This window comes from Sarcophilus harrisii, chromosome 6 (genome assembly GCF_902635505.1).
Source record: "Sarcophilus harrisii chromosome 6, mSarHar1.11, whole genome shotgun sequence".
Taxonomy (NCBI): Eukaryota; Metazoa; Chordata; class Mammalia; order Dasyuromorphia; family Dasyuridae; genus Sarcophilus; species Sarcophilus harrisii.
In genome coordinates, this window is record NC_045431.1 from 37,225,399 (window position 1) to 37,247,393 (window position 21,995).

At 32.6% G+C, this 21,995-nt stretch overlaps 1 protein-coding gene across 4 annotated transcripts in view; it reads left to right on the forward strand.

Moving 5' to 3' along the window:
- FIP1L1 (factor interacting with PAPOLA and CPSF1) overlaps positions 1 to 21,995 on the forward strand; it is a 75,284-nt gene that overhangs the window by 20,436 nt on the left and 32,853 nt on the right. For all 4 annotated transcript variants that reach the window (XM_031942612.1, XM_031942614.1, XM_031942615.1 and 1 more), the window contains 4 exons: positions 6,356 to 6,465; positions 9,185 to 9,292; positions 12,614 to 12,707; positions 13,546 to 13,702. In XM_031942612.1, the coding sequence (XP_031798472.1) occupies positions 6,356 to 6,465; positions 9,185 to 9,292; positions 12,614 to 12,707; positions 13,546 to 13,702 (469 nt within the window). The remainder of the gene's footprint in view (positions 1 to 6,355; positions 6,466 to 9,184; positions 9,293 to 12,613; positions 12,708 to 13,545; positions 13,703 to 21,995) is intronic.

Below are 21,995 nucleotides of genomic sequence, written 5' to 3' on the forward strand. Positions count from 1 at the left end.
TTTTTTTTTTTTTTTTGAGACCTGGTCTTTCATGGTGGTTGAAATCTGGGGAAAAGTTAAAAGTAGTTCTTATACTGCTCTCTAATTGTACTCTGCTACCTTCTGTGGACTGGATGTGAAGTTTTATACCCACTTCTGAATCATAATCCTCTTCTAAAATTGCTGTTTTAAACAAATGCATGGTTAATATCTCTAGAAATGCCAGCTCTGCTGGAACTCAATACTCTTAATGCTGAATTTAGTTTCAGTTTAGCTTTTGCATACGGTAAGTATCTTGTCTTTGCTGCAAATATTTTTATTGTAGTAGATTATTTTTCTCATGTTCTGAATTTAACAGGGTTTTAATCTGATCAGTGGTCATTTAAAATAGGATTGTTTTAATGATGAAAAACAATTCTTCTAATTTCTCCCTCACACTTTTCTGTGCTCCAAATAAAAGCTCTTTTTCTAAACAACTGCTTCTATATGCTTTACTTCCTTTCTCCCACAGTGGACTCTTCTAAGCCAGGAGAGACAGAAAATGAAAGGGGCTTGGTTTCCCATTGTAGGCATCCATAAGAGTGAGTTATATATATATATGGGAGGTACCATTCTAGAAATTAGTCTAAAGTTGCTTTCAAATGCAAAAAAATCTCTGAGTGCTTCATTCTGTGTCTGGTATCTTGAATGAACTAAGATTTAAAATTTCACTGTGTTATATGGTGGTTTAACATCTTTAATCTTTTTTATTGATTTATACCTGTGTATCAAAAGTCATACAATAGTTATCTCATGTAACTTAAAAGATCCCTTCATTTTTATATCACTGCTTCCAGGGGTGACTATTTTTTAATCTAAAAATATATAAAATGTGGTTACCCATTATGCTAGGTTTTAAGTCAAGAACATAATAGAATAGACTTGTGGTCTCTGCTCTCAGAGAATTTATTTAATTTAATTTAACAAAAAGAACACTTGTTAGGTTCTAAGGAAAATCAAAAGTTTAATAATGTAAGGTCCCTGTCCTGGAGCTCAGTTTCTAAAAGAAAATTAAGCACAAAAGAGGAACTGTAATATATCTATATATACCATGATCTAAGTGTTTGAAGGGAAAGACATGACTTATGATCTAGGATGATCATAATACTTCTTCCTCCTCCATTCAGTGGACTGTTAAACAGAAACCAAAGAGGTAGGATAGTACAGGGAGAGTTCAAGGAGGAGTAGGTGGTCTGATTTGGTCAAAATGTGTGTTTCATGAAAAACAGTATTGGAGATGGAGAAAAGAAGCAAAGTTTATAAAAAATATAGTAGGAAGTGACCCTAGAGATGGTTTTGGCTTCATTTTATAGGTAAGGAACTGAAACCAGAAGTCAATTAAGGGAGGGAGATACAGAGCTTGAAATTAAAAGTGGGTCCTTTGAATGCAGATTCCAAAGAGGCATATTTATGTTGAGGAAGTACACAGAATTTAGAATTAAAGCTCCCATGTTCATTTTTAGTTTTCTTGTTTGTGTCCTTAGACAAGTTATGAACTCTCTGGGCCTGAGGTTTCTTATCTGAATAATGGAACATTTGGGCTGTGTTCACAACTGGGGCCTTTGGGAATTGGAGCAAGCTGAATATTTGATCTTAGCTGCAAACACAGACATGTTTACAAGTAGTCATATCTCTAACACCATACTTTTCTAAGGCTTGAGAATACTCTTCCTCACTTTGCCCTTCTTCACTCTTCCTCACCCTTTCTCCTTTTTTCTTTATTTCCCCACAGTTTGAATCTCCCTTAGTGCTCTCTGGATAGAGGTGAAGGTCTAACTCTTCAAATTATGAAGCCTAGAAAGACCTGGTACCAAATGGTAGTTTAGAAGTAGAAAGAGGAAAGTAAAAGTCTTGAGATATGGGGGGAAAAATTCCCCAAAAAGCTAAACTAAAGACTTCTGAGGTTCCTGCCAGCTTGAAATCAGTTTGTTTTCTGCAATGTCACACTGGAATGACACTAAGAATTTTGACCTTTATTTGATAGGCAGAGGAGGAGCTTTTTTGCATTTCTTTGAGCACAGAATGTAAAGTAATACATAGAATGTATTGGGAAGGAAGAGAATGGAATCAACTGATTGAGATTTCCTTGCTATAATTATTATGGAAGTAATAAGAACCTGAACTAGGATGGAAGTGTTGACATGAAAGCATGGGAGAATATTGCAAAGAAAGTTTTGGTGGGCTGATATATAGTCTTTCCATTAGCAACAAGGGAACGCCTTTTGGGGAGGGAGGACTGAATGATTTCAGTGCAAATAAAAATGAAGTTTAAAGTGAAACAATTGTAGGAAGTTGGAAATGTGTGTCTGGAACTTGAAAGAAAGCTAAAGGAAGAGTGGAGAAGGATAGAAATTAAACTCTGAACATTGTTTTAAGGTGGGGAGGAGAAAGAGTAACAAGAGGAAACCAGGAAGAAAGCGGGTGTTATCACAAAAATTTAAGGATTAGCAGATAGCAAAAATGGACAAATTCTGCAATGTCAGATGCAGTAGAAAGTTAGGAGCAGATTTGAGGGAAAGGAATTGAACAGCAATTAGGAATTCCTTAATAATCTTTGAAAAAGTGTTGTTAGCAAAGGAATGGGTATGGATATCAGATTTCAAGGTGTGGAGGAATGAATGAGTTGTGAGAGGCAACAAATAAAAGACTGCTCTTGAAAATTTAGAAGACTAAAAGGAAGGAGAAAAGATATCTAAGATGGGTAGCAGGGTTCTTTTTAGAATCTAAAGAACTGATCATATTGAAAATAAAGAGGAAGTAGCCACTGGAGGAAGAAAGGTGGAAAAGGAGAGAGAATTTGGAGCAAGGTGCCAGAACCAAGATGAAATCCGTTATCTCTCTGTCCCCTGAAAGGGGAGAAAAGAAAAAACTTATGGGTAAAAATGCATTGTCTATTTGAGGAAAGTTGAGGGGGCTTGCATCTTTGTAAAGTAGAAATTATAGGCTGATTTAGAAGAAATTTTATACAAATAAGTGGTGATCTAGCCCCTTCCCTTGATGAGAAAGAAAGCAGAGTTAGGGAATGGAAGAAAAGAGGCGTTTCAGTGAATAAACAAATTAGGAAGTAGACAACTGTAGGACAGTGATCTCCAAAGGGATTGGCCCCTCAAGACAAACCTTGACTGCAACAGCTGTGATTAGTGTACTTGGGAAAATCACCCTCAAAGCTCTAGCACATCCACCCGGAAAAAAATGTCATGAATCCTCAGTCAAAAAAGTTTGGAGGCCACATTGTATGACAGTAAGTCCACTAAAAATGCATAACATTTAGGACTGTTGTCATCAGTTGTGCTAAGTTTGGAGAGTGTAAATTTGTAGAAGTGCAAATGTTTTACTTGAGCTTTCTCTAGTTGTACTCAGCAGGCTTCAAACAGGAAAGAAGAGTAAAAAGTGAGAATGTAGGCTGTCAGGTTCTCTATAGCCATCTTGATGTAATGGGACTAAAACCAGGAAAAATATTCTCTGTGCTGGATCTAATGGAGAGACTGACTTCGTAGCTCTTGCATGGCATACATACTCTTAACTGTTTCCAAATTGCACTGACTGTTGAATAATGGCATGTGTGACTCTTATTCCTTACCACCTTAAGTGTTTTTTTTTTCCCCCTTAGTTTTACCTGTTCTGGTTTTTTTTTAACCTATATAGTATGCATTAGATTCATTAGTGTACTATTTAGCATATGATTATAACTTCATTTTGATGTAAAATAGGTCTCCTTATCACATGGTCAAAATATTACACTTTTTTCACAATCTAATTCCATCCAACTTGATAAAATTTATTTTTATGAGCCAGAGTTGTCATTTAGACAACTGTGGATGTCCCAGCTCTGAACTTGGGACTTTTGAAATGCATCTCTCCCTCCTTTCAGCCTGACTTTGTCATTAGAACTATTTTTAGAGTAAAATGTTAAATTCTTTTGTGAATGTGCCTTACAATAACATTTCAGACAGTTACCTTCTTTGCTTGTTAATTAGAAATTTGTCTGGGGTGTAATCAATAATAGGCCTTGCTTGGCCTATATTGCTTATGTTTATGTAGTTAAAGTGACATCCCCCCGAAGAAGGTACAGTTTCCTTTTCCCGCCTTCCTCTTCACCCCCAAATTTTGTAGAGGAACAAACAGGTGAAGGAGGATGAGATGATTTCTCCCCACCCCTTCCTCCTGGGGTCATACGGCTGGTAAGTGTCAGAAACATGTTAGAACCCATGTCTCCTGACTTCTAGTCCTCTTTCTGCCTCAATTACTTGACCTCAAGCTGTCTTGGGAAGCTTCAGCATCGCCGTCATTCACTTAGTTTATACTAAATATTGATTGAAAATGTCACTAAAGAAGTTTTGAATCTTTAAAGAAACAGCACAGCAAGCTAACTAAATGGCAAGTATTAAAAGCCATTCATCTTTCTTTAGAGTGTTCATTAGATTTTGTTGACTAAAACTGACAGTGACTTAAGTAAATTTACTGAATACAAAATACTGCAGATGTATACACCTAACATAGGTACGTGGGGTACATAGATGATGCAAGATATAATAATTGAGTGTAAAAACTCATCTCTTAACTTAAATAAAATTTAAAATAATAATAGTGGAGACAGTCCTAGGATTTGAAAGTTATAAGATACATTAGTGAACACTTAGTCTTAACTCCTTCATCCTAGAGGTGAGAAGATAAAGGCCCAGAGAAATTGTTACTTGCCCTGGTCAAGAAGCTAATTAGTGGCAGAATCGAGAATAACATCCTAAAAGTCCTAAGATATGATAAAAACTTTAATCTCTGTTCCAACAATCATTAAAAATACTGAATTCTAGGAAAATTAGGTCACTGGTCTTAAAGAATGTTTCCATATTATATGCATAGACTTCATAGAATAGTAACTCTTTCTGACAACTGTAGGCTGTCAGATATGTTTACCCATAAATCTTGTACCATATGAGATAATGTAAAAATGTAGAAAGAAGCCTACAAAGAGCTAAATGGAGTTTACTTCCAGCTGATAAGATCTGTGAAAGTTTCATAGATTTGATGGTATTTGAGCTGGCCCTTGAAGTCTGGGAATTGAATAGGGCAGAATTGAGGAAGAAGCATCTAGTATATACTATACTGGAACAGTATAAACAGTCAAAGTAATGGAAGTTGGAATATGTAGTGGTGAGCAGTCATGCTCACCTAAAGCATGGTATCTGAAACAGGGTTGCAAATTGAAGTTTAGATTAATCCCTTTATAATTAGAATCTTGAATCCAAAATTCTAAAGACTTTCTGTCTCAAAAAGCTATTATAATAGTTCAGGCAATTAGTAACGAGGATGTGTGAAATAGAATATAGACAGCTAGAATGGAAAGGAAAGGTAGGAATAACAACTTAAGAACCTGAGGGAAAAGAACATTTTAAAAAAAAGAGATCAAAGATTCTCTAAAGTCTGAAGCTGAGTCAATCACAATAGACAGTGATGTTATTAATTGGAAAATAGACAAGATGGGGTGGGGGATTGAAATTATACTTTTTGTTTTGAGTCATTTTGAGTTTTAAGTGCTGACATCCTCAAGTCACATGGAGACCTTTTATGCACTCTGTTAATTATTCAGGTTACCTAGATTTATTATAATATACTCCAAAAGTCCTAGCAAAATGAGAAAAAGACCAGTTCATTCTGTAATTCTATACTATGTCAAGTAGAGAAATAGTTTAGAAGTCTTCCTATGTGTTTCCCTAGAAGTTATATTTACTCTGTTGTACTCGAACCCAGTTTTTAAAAATACTCAAAAGATCCTAGTAGTAAGACTTGTTTAGCTTTTAAGTTGAAAAAAGTTGATATGGACAAAACATTAATATTCACATTTGTTTGCACCTACTCTTTATGTTAGTTATTTTATACTAGTATAATAGTGACTATGCTAGTAAAACCTCACAATTTTGATATATTAAAGTGAAAAGTTTGCTTCTTGTGATGTTTAAAATTCTCATTTGCCACTTGGTGGTTGGGCACTTCATTTGTTTTTTAAATCTTGGGATTTTCTGCAAAATTCAAAGAGCTAATTATTTTTTAATTCAGTAAGTAAACATTTCTGAAAGAAACAAAAAATTTTGGGTTTTGTGTGGTTTTTTTTGTTTTGTTTTGTTTTTGTTTTTTTGGTATGCTTTGTTATATCCTTTAACACAAAAAACAATGAATTCCTAATGCCTGTGGAACGCTTGATATTCCACAAGCAATTCATTATGTCTTTCATCCTGTTTTGAAATGTTTCATTTTGTTAGATATCCATTAACATTTCCAATATAATAAATGTTAACTGAAATTCAATTTGAAGAGCTAATAAGAAAACATTATTTTGAAGGTACAGCAGGGCAGAACTGGAAATGCAGAGAAGGAGACAGTGCTACAGTCTGCCAAAGCTGAGTTTACATCTCCTCCTTCTCTATTCAAAACAGGACTTCCTCCAAGCAGGTTAGTGAATATTTGTAATCAGCAAATCATCATAAATTATTATGTTGTGATAATACTATGTGAAATGTAGGGAAAGTCAGACAAGTGATATCTGATTTGGCCTAACTACCAAGCCTAGTGCAACATGAAAGAGTCTTCTAATGTATTGTCCTTAATAAATAGATTGAAACTGAACCAGAAGTAAAGTGTGTGGCTGGTCTTGTCATTTCCATTTTTAATGATCATGTTTCCAGAAAGAATTATGTGGATTATAAAGCCTGTGGGTTGAATGATTTCTTAATATCCATAATGCAATTTGTGGAGAGTACATATTAAGAAGTCTTCCAAAACAAAATAGTTTTTCATATTTCTGTTTTGAGTTAGATGTAATATGTTTCCCCCGAATACCATTTATAATGCGACACATTTATGCTTCATAATTTCCTAACAAACTAGTAAATGACCAATCCCATATTTGGAGGCCAGTCTGATTATAATGCAAGATCTAAAATCACATGTTCAGACTGAAAGTAATTTAAAGAATTCTTTTTATTATGTATTAATTACATCCAGAAAAGCTAGGGGAAGAGTGTCATCCTTATAGGTATTTATCTGTTCTTGAATTGGTCCAGAATGACTCAGATCAAAATATATTCTAACATAGTTTTGAAACTTTAAGTGCTTTAAGGTCTTGTTTATATTTGATTCTGTAATACGATACTTATCCATTACATTGCAGGTTAAAGATTTTGTTAAAATAGAATTATAAAGTACCTCAGGGTCATCTTATTTAGCATCTTGTATCCAGGTAAATAACTAAGCCATGCAGAACAGATGACTGTTGTTAAACATACAGGAATGGAGCTTACCGTGGTCATCAAATTCAGCATATTATTCCTTTAAAAAGTTGAGTAGTTAGCAAAAGAATTATTTCCTGGTATTTTGATATCTTATACTCCAAATACAAACATTGGCTTAATCCCCACCCACCTTCCTCCCCCCCCAAAAATTCTATTTTAATGATTCTCTTAGTTTACAATGTTCAAATAAATACCATAATATATTTTTCAATTTAGTTTTACTAAGGTTAATTTAAAAATTAACTTATTATTTTTAATATTTGGCAAGCAAAGAAAGATACTATTTTGAGAATCCATGTATTGGTTAAAATAAGTTAACATTTAATTTGTATGAATATTCATACATATATAATCCTAACTGTTCATCATGTCATAGCTACAAGTGCTTAGAATATAAAATGTATATTATGGTATCTTAAAATATAATCTTGCCTTGTTTGATAAACCTGGATTTAATTTTATAGCATTTAAGTTAGCTAAGTTGATCATTCCCTCAGTGCTATCATGCTCTAGTCAAAAGTTTAATTTCTTTCTGTGTCAGCTTGTTTTACTGATTCTCTAGACTAAATCCCTACTCTCCTAATCCTTGAGACTACTTGGGTCATGATAGTGCTAAGGCAAGCAAGGATGGATAGGTCAAATACAACTCAGTTACCATTTCTAGAAAACATATAATCTGCCGTCAGTACAGCAGTTGTGTCGTCTTTGTGTATAAAAAAGAAGGCTCATTTGATATTAGGACTTTTTTGGAGAGTTCATTTTCACTTGATGGGAGCCAAAATCGGGGTAGGGAGAGGAAGACCTTTTGAATCAATATAAATAAATCACACGTCTTAGTACCAAACTATGTGGAATTGAAATGCTAAAAGAATAGAAATTAAATAAGACTATATTTAGTCTTATTTTTAAGACTTTAGTCTAATTTTTCAAAATTAGATTTAGCATGTTTCATATAGTCATTTAGGACACTGTTCCAGGTATCACTAAGCTCTAACATTCTGTCACTGAAAATGTTATTGTATTCTCAGTTTAAATATTACCTGTGTTATGCATATTGAATATGGCTGTATATTTTATACAGCAGTATTTCATTAAAACAATGCTAAAGGTTTTATTACTGAAAATACTAGTTTCTTGACTTTAGGTTTGTAGGAGAAACAAGATCAAGTCAAAATGTTATGTTCAGTACTTGTGTAGATCTGTATATTTTGCCGCATTAATCTTCAAAAGTTTTGTAAATTATTGGATGGAACCTTTTTATTCTTTAGTAATACTTGAAAAGAATGACAAAAAGAAAATAGTTAAACTTCTTACATATTGTATGTAATTATAGATGCTATTAGCTTTTTTAATAAATGTATTTTGAAGAGATTAAATTGAAATTGTTTTATGTAACAAATATTAATTTATCATGAAATATTGTTGGCATAGTATCTTGATTGATTCATTAAAATCTCTTAATACCTTTGAATGAAAAGAGGGAAAGAATATAAAGTCGTAGTATAATTTTTTGAACCCACAAAAATTAAAGTAATGTTATTTATGCACAAAAGCAGGAAATTTGTTCATATTATCCTTTTTGTTCATACGTTGTAATCAGAAATAATGTTTAGGTCATATTCTTCCTTTTTTAACATTTGGAAGAATGCGGTATTACGCTAGAAAATATTTCTGAAAGTACTCCTATTAAACTAGTTGATAGCCCTTATTTATTCAAACACTAGCAGAAATTTTAAGTGTGATGTATTCTTTGTGGGGTAGAAGGAAGAGTATATAGGGACATGAAAAAGAAATTGTTTAGGAATGAAAATAATGACAAAGAAACCTAATATAATGGTAGTAAAGATACGGGAAAAGACGTAGAAAATTTATCTCACCAGAAACAGCGCCTCTTCTCAGTCTCAGACAAGTTCTGCCTCCAGAAAAGCCAATTCAGGCATCGGGAAGTGGCAGGATCGATATGGGAGGGCCGAATCACCTGACTTAAGGTAAGACTACCCTAAAGAATGTTGTATCAGCCCTTCCCCTTGAGATGATTACCACTGTTTTGTTTTATTTATGGGGACAGTAATTTTGATTAAACTTGCCACATTTATATAAGCCTTGATATTGCAACACATATCTTTTTGTCTGATAAGCAATACTTTTTTAGTCCTTAATGTGAAGGATTTTTTTCTGAGTCTAATACTACCTTTGAAAAATTCAAGATCCCAAGACCTGGACAAGAGAGAATAGATTATAAATTCATTATTTGTGAGAGTGGTTATAGAGGGTTCCCTCAATTTAAATGCCTTACTGGTGATCTATCTCAGCCAACAGCAGCAGCATTATCAAAAGCAGAAAGATAACAGATCATTTTTGTGGGTTTTTTTTTTAAAGTTGGATCTTCATGAGTGATGCTCTGAATGGAAGAAGCAATAGTCTTTAAACCAATAGATGTAGTTTTTGGTTCTAGGTTAATCTTTAAGTAGCTGCTGTTCATCCTTCGTTCTAGGTGAGGATCAGGATCTCAGGGAGGTGGCACCATGACATGCAAGTGAGGGAAGGCTGGGCAAGGCCACCTGCCTCACTTTCCCCTCCAGAGCCCTCAGAGTCCAGTGGCTCTGGAATGGGAGACCTGGGCCTTTAACTTAAAAAGTCTTCAACAGACCTTGGTGTGACAATTCATAGCCATTCAATGATTAAAACTAGTAGCAATTGAGGCTAAAAGTCTCCTCTTCAGCCTGGTCCCCCAAAAATCTAAATAGATGCATGAATATATATATCTGAGAGAGGGGTGATTCTGGTTTAATTAACTTGTGATTTCAAACAAGTCACCTATCCTCCTAGATATTTTTTTTTCTTTTATCTATAAAGAGAAAATTATGAAAGGTAATCTCAAAGTTTTCTGATTCTAGGATTAAATTTTCGTCTCATATCTTCCAAATCCATTTTTGAGGACTAGGTTCTTTGATTTGTTAATAATTACTTTCAGTTTGTTTCTTTTTATTTGAATGGTTAATTAATGTATTGATAGCTCTAATTATCATATACTCTCCAAAACATCATCTTTTTAACACAAAAAAGATAGTCATACTTAATATGTGATTATTTGGGGGAGAAGAGGAAATAATGTATTTAGTAGTAATTTTACTATAAAATTGACTTTTTGCATTTTGTGGTTTGGAAATTTGGGGAAGTGATGTGATAGGTTTAACTAAATATTACAATACTGCCATTATTTGATGTTTTGGATAATGCTATTTGGTGATATTTTTTAAAAAATCTTTTATTTGGTCACTGGTGTTTCAAGGTACTTAAATAATTTGAGAACCAATATGTCAAAATGTGAGATTAGAAAAGACAAAAATTTCTCTCTTATTTATTTAAATTGTTCTTTGTTAACTTTTTTTTTTTGGGGGGGGGGGGGGGGTGTTAAGTGACTTGCCCAGGATCACACAACTAGGAAAGTTTGTTCAAATGTAATTCTTTAGAGAACTTTTAGTTCTAGACAGCATTTTAAAACTAGCACTTTACTTTATGTTTGTTTCTGGCCCTGTTTTAGAGCAGTTAAGCTTGAATTAAGACACAGTTATCAATATGCTTTTAAATTTATCTGTATATTATAGGAAAAATTATTTTAAGGTTCTTTAGTCCTTCATACCTTAAGGGCAATTACTTTAATCATATTAATTTCTATTCAGTATTTTTACTCAGGGACCATTTGTTATAAAGGGTGAGAAGGGAAAGAAATTTTGATATTGTTTAGAAGGGCAAGCTTGATTGGGGTGCTGTTCTTGGATGACTTTGGATAGTGAAAATAACTTGGGAAGAACAAAGGATTTGGGCTGCTAAGTGTGCAGGGAGGGCCTGTGCTCAGTAAACCCTTGGGATAACTAAAATTTTAGGATCTTAGGATGCTTCTTATCTCTTCTGCCTGCTCTATTTGTTATACCTACCTTATTATATTGTTGCATAGACATTATACTTTATTATAACTCTTGACAGCTTTACACTTTTAAAAGTGTTTACATTTTAGTACTAAGGATTCAAAGTTCAGGAGAATACAGTGGAATCTTCTGTTTCTCCATTAATAGTTATTTTAACTTTCTTAATGTAACATAGTATATCTTTATGTATGTTTTACTTTAAATTTGAAAGTTTATGTAAATGTTTCATATTTCAATCATATAAAATTTTCATGAATTCAAATGCAAAGACATTTTCCTTAAAGTACCTAGTATATTGGCAGCTGGGTGGCACCATAGCGCACAGAGTGTCAGGTCTGGAATCAGGAAGTCAGTCTTAACCCTGTTTGCCTCAGTTTCCTCATCTGTAGAATAAGCTGGAGAAATAAATGGTAAACCACTCTAGTATCTTTGCTAAGAAAACTTCAATTAGGCTTGTTATGAATAACACAATTGAAGTAACCTATTATATGAACTCGAACCCTTACGAAATATCAGTTCACAAATTTTTTTTTTACTGTAAATATTTCCCATGTTTATTTTTAACTTTTCATATGAGCTACTTGAATTTTTATTTTGCTTTTTCTTTGTTACCACAGGGGCTTAAAACTTCCTGTAGTCCTAAAGGAACTTAAGTATTCAGAGGGAAAAAAAAAAACCTGCCATTAAACATTCTAGATTTAATTTCTAAAACCTGTATTTTTCAAGAGTAGAAAACTGGCATTCTTATATTATTTATTTTTATGCTTTGTAATGGACTCAATAAAAAATAAATTTTTTTTAACATTTAAATATTCTAATGAGTCTACAGTAGAAACATATGTGCTGCAATATAAAATGGCCCTATGGTACAAATTATTGTTCTCATTACTCTAATTATCTACCTAGTTTAACAGATTCAGTTATGAATTAGTTGTACAGTTTTAACTGAATTTCCTGACTTTTGTAGTATTCCTATAACATTATTTCAATGTTGTGACCAGCTTTGCTAGATGAAGATGACAGTGGTACTCTAGCTTGTTAAGAAGCAGCAATAATCATCAAATGGGCAGTTGATATTTCATTCAGTAAATATTTTCTCGAATAAGTAATATATTGGTCTGAATACAGGCCATATTTGTTCCACAGGCCAGCTCATCCAGAGCCTAAGTGAGGTATTTAATCAGTTATTTTATATAATATACTTTTCCCTCCCAAAAGTTTGCCTTATTTAAGGAGAATGGCCTGTATTTGGACCAATATTATAATCTCATTTTAGAATGATAACCAGGGACTAAATGTGCTTTTTCAATGCTGTTTTAAATATAATTTTTTAGAAAAGTCTAAAGGTATGATACTGAATTAATATGATTTATGTTGTAGGAGATTATCTGGCACAATAGATGTCATTGGGCAGACTATCACTATTAGCCGGGTAGAAGGAAGAAGGCGTGCAAATGAAAATAGCAACATTCAGGTTGAGTATTTTTGTATTTAATACTTCTTTTCCTAATCAACAGATTATTTTTCATCTTGAGAAAGATGACTTTTTTTTTTTTTTTTTTTACACCAAAGGATCATGTTAGGTATTAGAAGAAATATAGAAAACCTGAGCTCAAATTCAGCCTCAGACACTTAATGACTGTGACCCCTGAGCAAGACACATAAACTCAGTTTGCCCCAAGTTTTCTCAACTGCTAGAGTAAAATGAAGATAATGAAAACACATACCTAGTGGGGTTATTGTGAGTTTCAAATGAGATACTTGTAAAGCTTTTTTTTGCACAGTGCTTGGCAACATAGTAGCCCCTATAGAAATGCTTGTTCGGGAGTTTACATTCTGCTGGACAAGCTTGCGCTTTACTGAGTTATCGAATATTGTCAAAAATGTAGAATGATATACCATCTCCCACTTATAGCCTACACTTTTTCTGAAACAATTCTATTCAATAAATACATTATGAGCATAGAGTTGGTGCCTAACACCATTAGTATTTAGGTGTTTCCAACATATGATCTTCCCCATAAGTTTGTCTAACAAATAACACTTATTGGCTTGACTTTGTTTTTTAAAGCAAAATAGAACCTGGTAATGAAAGTTGTTGTTTTTGTATGTGTAAGTATAAATTCTAACATATAGGAGAATTAATAATTAAAAAAGAAACTTGATTTCAAATCTATCCCTTAACTTTATGCAATATTCAGTTTTTTTTTTTTTTTTTCATTTCTTTCTAGAGTAAATAAAATTTTAATTATGGTTACTCTTTAGAAAATATATATTATATGCATATATATAAATGTTCTTAATTCCTGTAGGTTCTTTCCGAACGATCTGCTGCTGAAGTAGACAACAATTTTAGCAAACCACCTCCATTTTTCCCTCCAGGAGCTCCTCCTACTCATCTCCCACCACCTCCATTTCTTCCTCCTCCTCCAACTGTCAGCACTGCTCCGCCTCTTATTCCCCCCCCAGGTAAGTAATACACGTAACTTGTAAAGAAAGCAGTATGAAAGGACTTGTTTTAATTTTTTCTAGGGAGAATATAAAATGTACCATTATTTCAGTAGTGTTTTGGGTAATGGTACAACACGTGGTGCATGTGAAACTGATTTAATGAAGACCTATGTTTTTTATCTGTATTTACATATACATACACACACATATTTGTATGTATGTGTTTTTATGTATTGTTGTACTTTATAGATGTATATGCATATGTATGTATAATGCATATTTTCAAGTTTGAACACTTATGTGACTTAGTTGGTTTAGGGGAGCCCCATAGTGTGAAGACTCTCTGCAGAGATGGAGATTGACAACTCAGCTCAAATTTATGCTGTTAAAGACTTGCTTGGGCCATTGAGAGGTTGAGTAACTTGGTTACATAGAGAATTTCCTGCCTTCAGGGCAGGATTTCCCTTCATTGTATCATACTGATCCTCATGTGTCACACACATGTGCGTGCGCACACACGCACACACACACAGTTTTATATTTCAGCACAGCAACATTATATGGTAATAAAAGACAAAATGATGTAATTAGAAAATGTATGTAATAACTGTAATCCTAAGTTCAGCTGATTCTTCCCTAATATAATATCCTGTGTATATTAAATAGTCATATAACAAACAAGATAAACTTTTCAAGTTGTTTTAAAAATCCTTTCAGGAGTCATTTTTATAATCTGAGTGAGACAAAAGAAGATTATATTGTTTATAGAAACCCTGAAAAAATATCAGGATTTGTTTGTTCTTTTGAAATACATTCTGATTTACTTTGTGAGGCTTTTCCTATATTCTACTGTAACTCCTATTCAGTTTTTAAAAATAGGACAGCAAAAAGATATTCTATTTTTTAATGGGTTCAGTTCCACTCTTGAGTATGGCAAGTAGCATCAAGAATAACACAGATCATTGAAATATGTAAATAATTGAGTCACTTTATTCCCACTCCTAGCATACTTCCCAATAAACTTCTGATTAAAGCTACTAACCAGTAACAAGATGGATTAAAAATGTTTTACTTCTTAACTCTTTTTCATTGTAGGGGAGGTAGTAAACCTTATGTAATTGTATGCTGCTCTTATTAGAAAAATGATGCTACTAATGTCTGCTGAAAGTGTTGAGTTGATTTTTTCCCCCAGTATTATCAGAGAATTTTTACTTTTTTACTTTATTTCCCCTTGTACTTTTGTATAACAACTGCTAGGATCCTAAAACTCAGCATATAGAAATGACTCATGCACAAATGTACAAGTTCTGCGACTCTGCTGCATGAGGCCAGGTTTTTTTGTTTTCTTTTGTTTTGTTTTGAATGGGCAACTGAAAGAAACTGGTGGGCTTAGAAGCATAGAGAGAGCATGAGTGAGCGCACACTATGAAAAGCAGGCTCATTTTAGGAGGTTGACCATGACACAGCCGACTGTTTATCATAAATTTCTTGCTTCAAAATATATTCTCCTTAGTGTTTAAACTATTGTTTCATTCAGTATAAATTCCATAATTAAAGTATCTTTGGAGTCGGTTCAAACATCTCTCTAAAATGTGTAAATTAGATATAGTCATCTAATCAATCATTCCTTAAATTAATTCATATTGCTTTCCTTGAAATACTCAGATAAAAACATTTGCACTAAAGAATATATATTTTAATTGATGTAGGAGAAGAGATAAGTCACTTTGAACAGTAAATCAGACTTACATGGGATGTCAATTTAGAGGTTTGATGTTGTGGGGAGCAAGGCACAAATGGGTGATAGCATGCCAGAAATTAACTTTAGTTTTGCCTTATATCAGAATGTCTAGAAATGTTCTTCCTCTTCATTAGCATTTACAAGGGAAAATGCTCTTTCCAGACAACTAGTTTAAAGGGAACTTTTGGATTACAAATCCAGTCATCAATTGGAAACTACCTACATAAAGATTATTAACCATGCCTTTGACCTCTTGAATATAATAAAAATTGATGAAATGACAAAGAGAAGCTATATGATAGTATATATGATCCATCCATAAACTGCTTTATTATTAGCCTTGGGTCTATTTAGCTTTATAATTTATATAATTAGCCTTAACGATAATTTTTTTCTTAATTTAGAAGAATTAGGAGTAAGAATGATAGGTATATTCATTAAGACCTTTAATGGTGAATATGCTTTATTTAAATGCATAAATTATATGTAAGAATAAAATGTGTAACTGTTTAAAGAACATTGGCACTCCTGCCATAGACTGCACCTGTGTAAATCTTAGTCCACAGTTTGTTTCTCTTCATTGTTGGTTGGTTGTAAAAGAAAGTGGGTAATGTGGTAAGAGAAGTGCTCATCCTATGGATTTCTAGTACTCAGGGTCTCTCTAAAATAGAGAGTGACATTTTTTGGCAAAAGCAGAAGAGAGCCTCCAGATATCTTATGGGGCCAACACTCGGCCACCTTCTCTTCTGGTTAATACACAGAAGATGCTCACTCGCAGAAATCACTTAATCCTGTTCCATACTCTTTGTATCTGTGTAGTCAACTATCAGTATGTGTGTTGTAGATTTTTTAAAATTTAGTGCAGAAAGCTCTCTATTTAACATCCTCTTCTGCACACTATTTATCAAGATAAGTTGTTTCATTTCCATTCGAGTGTTTCACAACAATATATAAGTATAAATATATAATATGGAGAAATGCAATATGTAGTTCAAATTTAGATTGTTAATAATTTTAGAATATCTGAACTAGATTTTTTTTTTTTTTATAAATAATTGAGGGTCAGCCATCTGTTTTTATACTTTTTGTAAAGTGCTGTGGTGCACTTTTGGGACTCAAGTGAAACTTTTGACACTTCCTCAAAGAACCCATATGTCTAGTCTTTTGAGGTCTGTTATGGGGAAGGTAACATGTTCCCATGGAAAGTGGGCTGAATCTGTAATCTGAAGAAGTGAGTCTACATCTCAACTCTGCTTTAGGGTTTTTGTGATTTGGGGGCAAATTACTTAATCTCTCTGGGCCTCAGGTACTTCCCATGCAAAATGAAGTAGATTAGATAATTTTGAAGCTCCTTTTCAATTCTAAAATCTTTGTTCTCTATAGTCTTTCAAGACCTGTAGAACTGCAAGTTGAAGTAGAAGTATTAAAAAAAAAAAAATTAGAGGTTTTCTATAGTCCTTGCATTTATCAAATATCACAGCTAAGAGAAAAATAATTCTTTGCATTACAAGGATTAATTTTATATTCCTGTTTTGCTTTTGTTGTCATTGGAACTGTAAATACACATGCCAGGCAATTTTTAATTAAACTAAATGTCTATCATAAAAGATTGGTCTTAAAAAACAAAACATAATTTATGGTTTGTAACTTCTTTCTTGGAGATCTACAAATGAATGGATTTTTGGTATAGGCAGAAGACATTGCTTGTTAGTGGCCAAATATCTTAATATTTAACGATGCCCATCCTTCTGATACTATATTCTCACCAAGTAACCTTTATTCCCCTTAGCCAACAATAACTTCTGTATATGTCTCTCAGCCAATAATCATAATATTATCTGAGAAGGGAAGGGAAAAGAAAAAATAAGTCTAGGGAAGCGAGCAAAGATGGGAATCTGGAAGTAAAGTAAGGAAGCAAGCATAAATGGGACCCACAGCCCTAAACCAAATCTAGTGTGTCGAGGTCAAAGTAACCATCTGATGGTTATGACACTGCAGTTGATGGCATGACCCTCAAACTGCATCATAATTCTTATAGAAAAAAATCATTTGATTTAGTTGGCCAACAATATATTGGAATAAATTTTAAAATTAACCTTTAAACTTAACATTTGCAGAATGGATTACTTTTATTGACAGAACTCCTTTTTTGTTTTATCTCTTGAAAAATATTTTTAAAACATTTTTATAATGTTCTAACAAAATTAAAATTCTTTTGAGGATCTTACAATATCTTGGATTCATTTTTTTAACCATTCTACTTTATTGTGTAGTTGTATGCAGTATAGATCTATATAGCTCTAGAAAGTTAAGTTAAATACTTGTTAGCCCCAAGTTACAAAGTTGGTTTTGAGTAATTCCTTAGCAGCTTTTTGTTTTGTTTTGTGATTCATGTCTTAAAAGTAGAGTATATAAAAGAGAAGGAAATGTAGTTATTTGAGAGAATCAACTAGTTGTGTGACACAGTTAAGGTTTTCAATAAGGTTGAAGTTTTAAAATGTTTCATGTTATGATGAATAAAAATGTTTCCAAGTAATAATAGACTATATAATATATGGAAAAGGGGGAGTGATTGTGAATACAGCAAGGACAGAAAAAAAAATACTTAAGAATTCTGAGTAGTTTCTACTATTTCCCTAATTATTGGGGCTTGATGTTTTTGACCAAACCATTTTTTATGTCTCTGCCAACTATGTTTAGGTATAAAATTCACCTTTGTATTCATGGAATTAATACTTTTAAAAAATTAGGTTATGTAGAGTGGTCAGTTTATCTTGACTATTAAAATGTAGTCTTGGAAAGAAAAGAAAGCAGTTAATATTAAAAATCATTAGCAAGTATTGATTTTTTAGGAAGATTTGTATAGCTGAACTAGCAGAACCACAATAGCAACTAGTTCTACTGCAAATAGAGATATTTCCTGAGAAATATAATCTAATTTAACCTTCTATTTAAGATATTGTAATTTGATTTAGTTTTCTTTGCTTTAGTGTAAATGTTTTGCATTTCATAAAATTTACCTCTTAAAACAAGAGATATTGTGTGTGTGTGCGCAAAATATGTTTTCAAGTTACTTCATGTTTTCAGTCTTTTGTTTCATAAAATGGTTTAGGACATGCTCTTGTTCAAAAAAAAAAACCAATAATATTGTAATTTTGAGAGCTGGGGCTCTCTTCTTTTCATGTTTTTCTTAAATTGTCTTTTGTTGTGCCTTCCTAAACAAACAAAATAGTTATCTCTGTTTTCGCTGAGATTTTAATGTCTTTGAGATTTAATGTACTGCTTATAGGAGGCTATATTTGTTACTTGTTATAATTGGCATATATATTGGTAATTGAAAATTATGATTTAAAAAATTACGATCTCATTGGTTTTGAATACTTTAGAGTTTTTCTGTCTCTGATTTCTCTCTTTTTTTAACTAGTAAGAGAAATTGCATTTCTTGGGACCATAATTGCCTTTAATTTCAAGAATTTAATACCTTTGTCTTTTCAGTGACCCCATCCTATAATATAATTATATAGAAGAAATATCATCTAGAGAGGTTATAGAAATATTAAAATAGTAGAATGATCCCTCAAATAATTCTAGAAAAAAAGGATGTCCACTTTAATATAAAATTATTCTATCATTATTTAGGGGGCTACATAAGTAAAGGATTTAAAGATAGCTACCAATGTTAATTGGAAAAGCGGGTATCTAATTGTCTTGTTTTTAAAATTATACTCTATTGCCTTAAAACTTTTTTCTGATTAATTTAAATCTTTACAAAACAGGAACTTTGATGTAGCTTATATAGTGCCCTGAATTATATAGATTATAAATCAAATGACTACATTTTATTGAACATATGAGGAGTATCTTTCATATTTCATTCAGAAGTTCTATGTCATTTTGACCAAAGGATAGGAATACATATTGGGATTGAGAAGATGATTCATTAGCGTTTATTAAGCCTTCATTGTGTAAAGAGCCTTTCTTCTACCACCAGCTTCTAGACTATGATTTCCCCCTCTTCCCCTAGGCAATTGAAGTTAAGTGACTTGCCACATAGCTAGGAAGTGTTAAGTGTCAGAGACTAGATTGGAACTCAGGTTCTCCTGATTTCAGGGCTGGTGCTTTATCTACTGCACCAATTAGCTGCCCCTACACTATGATTTCAACACAAACAGCTACGCCCACTGTCTGCCTGACCCATGCTATTCAGTTTTTTTCAGTATTACTTAGGACACGGTTGATGCCATTGATGTGGCTATTTCCTTTATATCTTAGTAAACTTTTTGTGAGTTTCTGTCTCTCCCCCCCCCCCCAAAAAAAAAAAAAACAAAAAAAAACAAATTAATCTCAAGGTAACCAGTGTTCTGTTAATGCCATATGCCTATATTTGTTCTCAGATAACAAGCATATAGTATCCAACCCATTCTAGGAGACTTTCTAGCTTTGAAGCATAGCCTTAGAAAATCTTATTTTCACATCATTTTGAAGTACTTGTGCTAGACCTAAACTTAAAATTTCATTCTTTAGATTTTATTATAATAATGCTAAATAGATAAAGAGATACCTCTTTGAGTACAGTAATGGAATTTTACTATGCTGATAATATAGTTTTAGGGTAATCTTTTTCTTCAGAGTCTCTTGCTAGCAAGACTGAGCCAGGAAGGAAGCTTAGACTTTATTGGGTTCTCAGTATTTGGATGTCATATTTTAAGAATCTTCAAGTCAGTATTAATGAATACTTTTTTTTTCTTCCCCTATTTAAGAGTTTAAGGACACACAGAAAATTGATTGCGACTTGCCTAATATGTAAAAAGGTTTCTAAAGAAACAAGATACCCTAGATAATAATCAATAAGCATTTGTTTAAGTGCCAAATAATGGATTATACTAGGGATACAGATAAGAAAAGAGGTAAGGCAGAATTAACCTAATCTAATTATAGGCCAAGTATGTCTCTTTTATTCAATTCTTCTATTCAGTAATAAAACCTAAAGAATCAAGATGATGATTTCACAGAAGTTTAAGGCAGGAATTTCTTTTTCCTTACTGGAAAAATTTTATGTAATAATCATGACAACTTTTGCTGTTTTCTAAATCAATTTTATGACTTTTGAATATTATTAATTTATTGTACTTGTATAGGTTTTTCTTATGTATCATTAGAAAAGTATAATTATGTTTAGGAATGAAGATTTTAAATAGAATCAGGAAATCTCTTTGATAGGTTGAAAGGCAACCGTATCTTAGATTCTTTTCCCATCCTTTTCTGTTAGTTTTAATCGAAGTTTGTTGAGAAATTGGCCTTGTATAAATTAATTGATTATATACTCTTGACAAAGGTATTACCTGTTACAAACAGAGGTCAAAATAATCATCTTATAATGTTTTTATTTCTCAAGTAGGATGCTTATAACCAATTTTTACTTAGAAGGCTCTACCTTGAAAAGAACTGTAGTGAGTTTAGGGAAAGCCAGTGTGGCCTACAGCAAGTTCCTTCTCTTTTTTTTATCCATAATTTCCTCCTCTGTGAAAGTGAGGGATTTGGAAAGGATGGTCTTTCAAGTCTATTTTCAGTTTAATATAAAAGACTGTTGAGTCATGGGGGCAGCAAGTAAATATGCAAAAGTATTAAAGAATAGGAAAAGATAAGAAAATAAAAAGTAATAGAATTAAGCTAAAGAAAAGAATATGTGAAGAATAGTGGAAAATCTTTGAAAGTAGTTTGTATTCAGATTTGTAAGGAGTCTTTGATAAGCTAAGGAGTTTGTTTTTTATTTCATGTCCTCACTTGTATTCCAAAATGTTTTATTAGATCCCTTCCAGGTGATTCTTGCTATCATATCTCTTCTATTAATGTTATTAATTATAGTGAAAACCATTAATAGAAATGGTAACCGATTATTACTTTTACTTAATTCTTAAGTAATTTCTTACTGGATCTGTTTATACCTCTTTTTTTTTCTGCTAGTTACCTATATTACTAAGCAGATTACAACTGTTAACCATTCATTAGTCATATACTAGGTGACAGGTGATATGCTAGGCACCAGAAATCCAAAGACAAAAATGAAATGGTCCCTGCTTTCAAGGAACTTATCTTCTTTGGGAGAGACATCATATGTACTTGCAAAATAAATACAAGATAATGGGAGAGGGGAAACAGGAGCTCTGATAGCCAAGAACAATGGAGGAATGTGTTTTATAAATATACAAATTATAATTATGAATTATATAAGTTACACTGAAGAAATTAGGGATTCTAAGAGGCAGGGTTGAAGAGAATACATTGCTATCATGGTAAAGGAATGCGTTGAAAGATGAATGTCATCTGTGAGGAATAATATCAATTTGGCTAATGTGAAGAATACACAACGTGAAGATATGAGTAATAAGACTTGAAAATCTAAAACACTCAAGTGCTTTCTTACTCACAAAAATACTCTCATTAATCAAACTATTGTTTAATATTACAATAAAATTGGTTGGCTGATTTATTTTGTGAAAATCATAGACATAGACATAACTATGCATTTCAAATTAGGGGAACAGAAAGAAACATACAGTGCAGGATGTT